The 9,304-nt window shown below is 34.1% G+C and overlaps 1 protein-coding gene across 8 annotated transcripts in view; it reads left to right on the top strand.

Moving 5' to 3' along the window:
• Window positions 1-9,304, top strand: part of LOC106875582 (ribose-phosphate pyrophosphokinase 1) — a 99,621-nt gene that overhangs the window by 58,042 nt on the left and 32,275 nt on the right. For 5 of the 8 annotated variants that reach the window (XR_008265724.2, XR_008265726.2, XR_008265725.2 and 2 more), the window contains one exon: window positions 6,646-6,896. Coding sequence is in view for 2 of the 8 variants with exons in the window: in XM_052973647.2 (XP_052829607.1) it covers window positions 6,712-6,896 (185 nt within the window). In the remaining 6 variants the exon portion in view is untranslated. Of the gene's footprint in view, window positions 1-5,706; window positions 5,805-5,855; window positions 6,050-6,347; window positions 6,580-6,645; window positions 6,897-9,304 lie in introns of those variants that run through there. The other 3 variants (XR_016244735.1, XR_016244733.1, XR_016244734.1) reach the window with 3 other exon arrangements.

Genomic DNA, 9,304 nt, shown 5'->3' with positions numbered 1-9,304 from the left:
TTTCGCACATAAAACAGTATGAGGTATTCTTTCAGTTTATCATCACAAACTGAAAATGGAAAATTTTCTAAAGCTGTTGGCATTGAAGTTTTGATTAATAGGTAAATCTCTTTTACTCTTTTACTTGTTTCAGTCATTTTGACTGTGACCATGCTGGAGCACCGCCTTTAGTCGAGCAAATCGACCCAAGACTTATTCTTTGTAAGCCTAGTACTTATTCTATCGGTCTCTTTTGCCGAACTGCTAAGTTACGGGGACATAAACACACCGGCATCGGTTGTCAAGCGATGTTGGGGGGGACAAACACACATATATATATACATATATACGACGGGCTTCTTTCAGTTTCCGTCTACCAAATCCACTCACAAGGCTTTGGTTGGCCCGAGGCTATAGTAGAAGACACTTGTCCAAGGTGCCATGCAGGTGGGACTGAACCCAGAACCATGTGGTTGGTAAGCAAAATTGTAATTTTGAAAAAAAGAAAAAAAAAAAAATTCAGAATCATAACCACTGTATTTTTAATTGGGATTAAAAAAGTGGAAAGATTTTTAAAACAAGAAAATTTTGGGAGGTGTGGGGGGAATTAGTGATGTAGGTAGTGTGTGTGCCTCCCAGGGCAGCCTTGAGATTGCCCACCCTCCCTTTCATGGGCTCTCAAGTCTATACACAGGCTTATACATCAGACCTAAAAGTACCACCTCCATAAAAGTGTCACTTGGAGCAGATCAACTTTTATTACGCTACTGGGGAAAAAGGTTGTGTGTGTGTGTGTGTGTGCACACTAAAATTGTAATTTTAATTGTTTAAAACATAGAAATGCAAAGAAATTCTTGAAAACAAAGAGCCTTTGTGTTCACAAATTTCTTACATCCAAGAAAATCTTGTATCTCTAAAAGGTCCCTATTCAACCTTGCATTAAATATTGCTGTCATCTTTGGGTTGGCACTACTGATAAATGTCTCAACTTGATTGAATTCAGAATCATGTTGTTAACATGGTGGATCTCTTCTTCCTACAAAGTTGGAATCCTTGGCTCAGCACTGAAACGTATCTTCATTGTGTCTTTTCTATAAGTATTTCCATGGTCATTGTTCTGATGAACTTTCTTGTTTAGTACTGTCTACCAAGACCTTTAAAGAAGTCACCTGCTTCTCTTCACATGTGCATCATTTCACTGTTGAACTTCCCGTTACTCAGTAATCCTTTAATTCTAATAATTTCTTTCCTCCAACTGTTGCTCTCTGGAACTCTATACCATCATCTCTTTACCTCTGATCCATGAAGTTCAGTCTTACTTAAGCTTTCAGTCAGTTGACATCTTTTGAATTTGTAAGTCCCTTTTCTTTCATTGTAGTCTCTTATGCTACATTAGCCTCAAGCCTTATTTAGGATAAAATTATTTTAAAATGTGTCAATATTTCCTCTTTAAATTTTTTATTAGCAACTGAAAGAATACCCATCATTATTTGTTTGTTTCTTTACAAAATTTAATGACTTTTGTATTTGTAATGTATTCTAGTGCCTGGTTAATATGAAGAATCGTCATGCAGAAAATACTGAATACGTGTTTTTTTACTTGTTTCAGTCATTAAACTACAGCCATGCTGGGGCACTGCCTTGATGAATTTTTAGTCAGATGTATCGACCCCGGTACTTACTTTTTCTAAGCTTGGTACTTATTCTACCCGCCTTTGTTGCTGAACCACTAAGTTACGGGGATGTAAACACACCATCATCAGTTGTCAAGGGGTAGTGGGGGACAAACACAAATACAACATACATATATTGTCCGATGAACGGGAACGTGAAACTCAGAGTAACGGTTTTTTTGTTATATTTCTGCTGCTTTTAAATAAAGTATATATATATATATATATATATATATATATATATATATATATATATATATATATATATATATATATATAATAATAATATTATTAGGGACAAAATCCAAAATTACAGGTAAAAAACTCAATTAAAATCAATTTATAAAAAATTAAAATTAAATTGAGCCTTATAGATAAAGTATATATAAAATATATGACAGGCTTCTTTCAGTTTCCATCTACTAAATCCACTCACAAGGTTTTGGTCAGCCTGAGCTATAGTAGAAGACACTTGCCCAAGGTGTCACACAGTGGAACTGAACCCAGGACAAGCTTTCTTTTACTTGTTTCAGTCATTTGACTGCAGTTATGTTGGGGTACCACCTTGAGGGGTTTTAGTCGAACAAATTGACCCCAGGACTTATTTTTTAAGTCTAGTACTTATTCTATTGGTTTCTTGTCAAACTCATAAGTTACAAGGATGTAAACACACCAACACTGGTTGTCAAGCAGTGGTGGGAGACAAACGAACACACACACACACACACATATATACAACAGGCTTCTTTCAGTTTCCATCTACCAAATCCACTTATCCTTTTCCCAGAAATTACTGGCCTTGTGCCAAAATTTGAAATCAAATATTTGTGTTATGTTTAATCCCCCTCAGTTTAGTATTAAGGAAGGCAAAGGCAGGGTATCAATTTAGAAATAGTAAAGGAAAAAAATTAACCATTTGCTCTACATGGATGATTTGAAGCTTTTTAATAAGAGTAATAAAGAGATAGGTTCCTTAATACAAACTGTAAGACTCTTCAATAAAGACAGGCATGGAATCGACAGAGATAAGTCCACAATATTAGTCATAAAAGCGGGACAGGTAATCAGCAGTGAAGATATTCAATTACCAAATGGCCAAACATTAAAATCACTGAAAGAAGGAGAAAGTTATGTGTCTAGGAGTATTAGAATCTGATAGACTACTAACTATAGAAATGAATGTGAAAATTGAGAAGGAGTACACCAGAAGGGTGATGAAGTTAATGAAGTCAAAGCTAAATGGTTAGAGAATCTAGTGAAGGCTGTAAACAATTGGCAGATATTCATCAACCTTTGTAGATTGGACAAAATCTGAATTAGCAAACCTAGACTGAAGAACTAGGAGGGAATTCAATATGAATGGAGGACTTCATCCAAGGGTAGGGGTAGCAAGACTATATTTACCCAGAAAGGAAGGTGGTTGAGGCTTAATATCAGTAGAAGACAGTGTGGAGTTAGCTGGAGTAGAAGTAGCTTCCTATGTAGGTAATAGTGAGGAAATTTTAACAAGGGTTGCTAGAGTAATAGAAGGAGATAGGAAAACCAAAAAGCCAAATGAAGTTTAAAAAACCAGAAAAAAGAAGCAAGATTATCTGACTGGCAAGAGAAGGCCTTCAATGGTAAATTTCCAAAGATGGTGGCAGAAAATAGTGAGATATGGTTGTGGTTGCAGAAAGGAAGGCTGAAAAAGGAGACAGAAAGTTTGTTAGTAATCATTACAAGATCAGGCACTGAGGACTTATTGGCCAAAAGCTGAGATAGACAAAAATAGGTAGATTCTCAGTATAGGTTTTTAAATCAAAGGAAGAAAGTGTTACTCTCATAGTAACATTTTTCTCCACAAGAAGTTAGTATGCTAACACAGAAAGAATACAAGAAAAGACATGACAACCTAGGGAGAATAATCCACTGGGAGTTATGTAGAAAGCTAGGATTTGAGCATACTGATAAATGGTATGAACATGAACCTAGTAAAATGTTAGAAAATAAGGACTATAAGATGTGAAATTTTAACATTCAGACTGACAGAATAATAGAAGGCCTGATTTAGTAGTAGTAGACAAAGAAAATGATAAGTGCCAGGTAATTGATATTACAGTACCAAATGATGGGAAAGTCAATATGAGAGGTATAGAGAAAATAGCAAAGTACCAGGGCCTAGCCACTGAGTTACAGAGACTATGGAAAGTGCAGATAAAATGTATCTCTGTAGTTATAGGTGCATTGGAAACCATCCCTAAAGATTTGAACAGATGGATTGAGGAAATAGGCATAAAACCTAGTTTAGTGCAACTCCAGAAAACAGTATTACTAAGGATAGCTAGGATACTCAGGAAGGTTCATGGCATCTAAGGTTACTTGTTGTAGACCAATGTTAGGAATTTTTTCCAACAGTCTAATCTGTTGTGCGTATATGAAAAATGGAATAATAATGATAATAGTTCCAGATACCCCATGCTGGGGAACAGCATTGTAAGATTTAATCAACCCTAGTACTAATTTTAAGTCAGGTAATTTTTTGCTGGGGACGTAAACAAACCGATATAAGTTGCAGTAGGAGACAAAGGTATGCACACATATGATGGGCTTCCAAAGTTTCTATCTTCCAAATTCATTCCCAAAGCCATGTCTATATAAATAAAATAGATGGTCTGATCATGCCTGATGGCAACCTTGACGTGGATGTTCAACATTCCAGAAATAAACAGCCAAACCAAATCAAATCGCACCCAATTATCTTAAAAATAGAAAAAAAAAGGATAATGCAATCACAAATACCCAAAAACTCCTTTCGTCATGATGTGGAGCTAAACAACATAACTAGTCTTATCAATAAAAAAAATGACTGTGAGTGTATATGATGGTGAAATTGCACCTCTTTGATATTGATTATTTTGGACTGGACACTCTGTATACTAAAGGTGCTGGAGGTAAAGATCACTTTGAGATTTTTATTTTTTGTTTTTTTATTTTACAGGAACATACTATATCGAGGGCAGAGATTCCGAATCTGCAAAAAAAAAAGCATTTCAAAATTTTAATTCCCACCCACTTCATTTCTCAAATTTCACTTTTCTAAAAAAGATTTTTTTTTTTTGCGGAATACATAGGAAAATACAGAGATTATGATTCTGGAAAAAAAAATTTGTAAAATTTCAATTTTTCAAAAAAAAAAAAACACTACCCCTCCGCCCTATGACAAGAAGTGACATTAAAGTGTCTTCCCTACTAATGTCTCATGACGAACATAACCCAACATGTTGTGGTTGAGGGTCTTTTGGAATTAAGAGAGGTGTGTAAAAATTAGATTTTTTGCACACAGACACAAACAAAATGACATTAAAAATTTTTCTCTTTTGGTAATTCATATTTAGAAAGTTTATCCTCGGTTTGGCTGTTGTTTCTAGCTTGTCAGATTACTCGTTGGGGCGTACTTAAAAATTGAAGATTTTGAAAACCCCCAAAACATATTTCCCTTCTTTGCCCCTCTGGCAAAGAAAAAAGAGGGTGGGGGAAATTTCACCTTCTGTGAGAGTGGAGGGGAGGGGTGTTTATTATTTTTTCTCATGAAAAATTGAAATTTCACAAACAATTTTTTTAGGATCATAATCTCCGTATTTTTCTATGTATTTCGCCAAAAAATATTTCTAAAACACGTGAAAAATGAAGAAATTGGCGGTGGGGGGGGGGGGGGATTTAAGTTTTGAAATTTTTATTTCTTTGATAATTCGTTTTAAAATTTTGAAAATGTGTTTCTAGCATGTCAGGTTTTCTTTTTAGATACTTTTTGCGTCTGCTATTCTATAATCCTATGCATGCGTGAAACTTTAGTAGAGAAAATACTTTAATTTCACTTCTTGTCATATGGCGGAGGGGAAGGGGGTGTTTATTTATTAATTTTTTTTTTTGAAAAATTAAAATTTTACAATTTTTTTTCAGAATCATAATCTCCATATTTTTCTACGTATTTAGCCCCCCCCCCCCAATTTTTTTTTAAAACGTAAAAATTTAAGAAATTGAGGCGGGGGGTGGTGGTTAAATTTTGAAATGAAGATTTTTTTTGCAGATTCGGAATCTCCGCCCTTGATATAGTGTGTTCCTGTAGAAAGAAAAAACAAAAAAAATCTCATGATCTTTACCTCCGCCCTAAAGGTAATAATACTAATAATATGCGAAATATATATAAAAAAAAATATATATATATAAAACGAACCATATTTCGGAATTACACACAAATTACTAGTAAAAAGAGTATGTTTTATCGCCTCTAAAAAATTTTTAATTACCCCTAAAAAATAACGCTCGCAGAATCATCGCGAGTGATGGCAAGGTTGAATTGATGCTTGAACAAACCAAGCAACCTCACGATGGTCATCTATTAATGTTATTTCGGCGAGGTGAGATGTCAGTGATGACAGAAATAATGTTATTAGCAGTCCGGCTGTCCTCAAACGTCTAATATACCACAGATAAAACTATATAATTCGCCACACCACCTCTACCCTCACTAAGAATGTCTCTCATTACTTATGCCTAATTTTACACATTAAAAAAAAAAAAATCTTGATCTGGTTTCGGACTACTTTGGCTTCGGCAAGAAAAAAAAATGTTAAAAATAAAAATCAATATTTCACATGATATAAATTTTTTTTCCAGTCGCAAGTAATAAAATCAAGATTTTAATTGCATCGGTCTTCGATCCTGTTCAGTTATGGAACTGAACTGGTTTGATGAACTTACATTAATATATAAAAAACTTTTGCTGCTATTTTTAGCGTAGCGAGACCTTAAAATTTATCTTCTCCGCGTTCATTCGATAAATAACGACGTCTTTCTTCTTTTCTGAATGGTTTTCGCGCTTTATTATTTATCTACCAATAAGCTTCTCTCTCCTTCGAAGTCTCCCGCCACCACTAGGCCTGTGTATGTAAGTGTATTAGTTATACATATATACATACACACTTGTATTACTTTATTTGTTCTCTTTATACAGGAGACAGCGCTTCTGTTCGGGGGGAACTGTTAAGCTACGAACCCATTTAGAAGAGGCTGAAATTAGATGCCGGGCACGTCTAAACTAAAGGACAGGAAATCATCCAGCAGTGGTTCCGAAATTCGAAACATGCCGAATATCAAAGTCTTCAGCGGAACTTCGCATTCCGATCTAACCAGGAAAGTCTGCGACCGACTCGGTATTGATAAAGGAAAGGTTGTCACAACGAAATTCAGCAATGGAGAAACTTGGTATGTCGTGTTCTATTTATATTTTTACAGTATATTTTTTTTCTTTGTTTTGGGACGACACGTGGACCCTTCTTGGTGTTAAAATATAATGTAAATATAGAAACTTGTGTGTGTGTGTATATATATATATATATATATATCTATGATAAACATTAATGTTATGTATAATATAAATTTTAATGTGCACGCACGTGAATTTTAATGCAGACGCACGTGCAGTTGTGCAATGTAGATGTAAGCTGTATATATTGTCAATACCTAAACGAGGACCGACTAAAAATGTTTCGTTTTTCATTTTTACTCGGTGAAATGAATAATTATCGTTCGTAATACGAAAAAGTAAATAAAATTTAAATTATGAATTATACATTCATTCTTGCCTTTGAATCTATTCATTTTAGATAAATATAATTTCTCTCTCTCTCTCTCTCTCTATATATATATATATATATATATATGTGTGTGTGTGTGTGATAGAACTCATATATAGTGTGTGTATATATATATATATATATATATATGTATGTATATATATATATATATGTATGTATATGTATATATATATATATATACATATATATATATATATACTTTTTATTTTTAATTAGTAGAAAGTTACCAAAGTGGCTCATGGGTTGAGAGATTCATGCATGGTACCTTTATATAAATTGTGTACGTGCGTGCGCTTGTTCATATCATATTTTTCTTCCTGAATTTCTACAATCTGTTAATCATGAGAGGATAGTTTGGCTGGTTTACATCTTCCAGGTCTTCAGATCATATTTCTATATATCAACCACATTCCCATCATAATTCTAGAGCATACAGGAAACACGATAGCTTGCAACTTAATGCTTTCACTGATAATATTCGAATATTTTGTTTTTTATGATGATGATGAAGATAGTGGTGTCTTTGACGCCAACACATGCTGCGTTACCAAATATAATTGGTTTAGTTATTTTTTTCACCTTGCTCACTGGTACCTGTTTTGCATACACACACACACACTTACTACGTAGATTTTAAAAAAGCATGAATATGTATACATTTTCATATCAAATATCCTATTCTCCATGCAATTATGCATGTCCTATGACTAAACGTGGGATATCAGATACATATATGCAGAAGAATTTTTCAAAATGTAATGTGTATATTTGAAATAATACTTAGACATTGTATATGTGTGTAATGCATATAGGATATACCCATTCTATTCCATTTTTTTTAATAACTTGTGAAACCTCGGACAACGATATATAATTTACTCTTCCACGACGTAACTGTTTCAACACTCGGATTATTTGCCAAAACATCAATTCACGCTGCGCGCGTGTATATATATATATATATATATATATATGTGTGTGTGTATGTGAAATCGATTACTTGATTGTGTAAGCCTCCTCCACGTCTACGCTAATAGGGCAGACATATGATCCACACGTTCCAGCCATAACCATCCTGTCTGTTTTATTTTTATTTCTGCTTCTGATCAACGTCGTTCATAGTATCCCCTTTTTAAGGCGATGTGTTGTTATTTGAAAGAATTTAAGCTGATCTTAGAGGTAGACACCACAGCTATTTCTAGTATGTCGAGTAACCACATATTAGCTCACTTCTTTGATTCCATCAAACAACTGTTGTAGATTGTCTTCTGTTCGTTTCTATATGTATTTTAATGAAATTCGCGGTATTTTGTTTACCAAAAAGCTGTAATTGCTGAAGCCATTTTGAAATGGTCGTTGGGGGGTTGTCTTTGTCACATGGTACCATAAGTAGCGTGTGCTCATTACAAGGCAGTTGTTCGGAGATAATTTTTAAGAAGGAATGGGCTGTTTAAGATATTTGGGAAAATAATAGATGCGTTTTTATTTATTATTTTTTTTTTTTTACTTTTCGCAACCGCGTGGTTCTAATTTCAATATCACTGCGTAGCGCTTTGAGCAAGTCTTCGATTCTTATTTCACACTAGTCTTAAGTTTAGTTATACCTTGTGATGGCTATTTGTAGGTGACATTTCCGCAAACACCTTTACAGTACTAATTTAGAATTTGGACGTTCAATAAAATGAAAGATCGATAAAATACCAGACTGGAATTGGAATGCGAGGGACTGAATTAAAAAATCGACAAGTAGAAAGTGAAAGTTTAGTTTTCCGATTACTTGGCAATTAACAAAAGTACTTGGAAATGAACGAAGGGAAGCATTATGTTTTCAATATTAAACATTTTCATTGTTTAATACTTAAATTTGCACAATGAAGGACTCCTCAAATTGAATTTTCATCAACTCGTGTCAAGTCACTTCAACGTAGAGAAATATGGATAACTGCGGATACATTAGTCCGAGGGTCCATGAGGGGAAAATAAAAATTAAAAAAAAAGAACGAAAGTCCCATATCT

The sequence above is a fragment of the Octopus bimaculoides genome, chromosome Z (genome assembly GCF_046866305.1).
Source record: "Octopus bimaculoides isolate indiv1 chromosome Z, ASM4686630v1, whole genome shotgun sequence".
NCBI lineage: Eukaryota > Metazoa > Mollusca > Cephalopoda > Octopoda > Octopodidae > Octopus > Octopus bimaculoides.
Note: the sequence above shows the minus strand (reverse complement) of the source record. Positions and strands in the feature narration are given on the sequence as shown.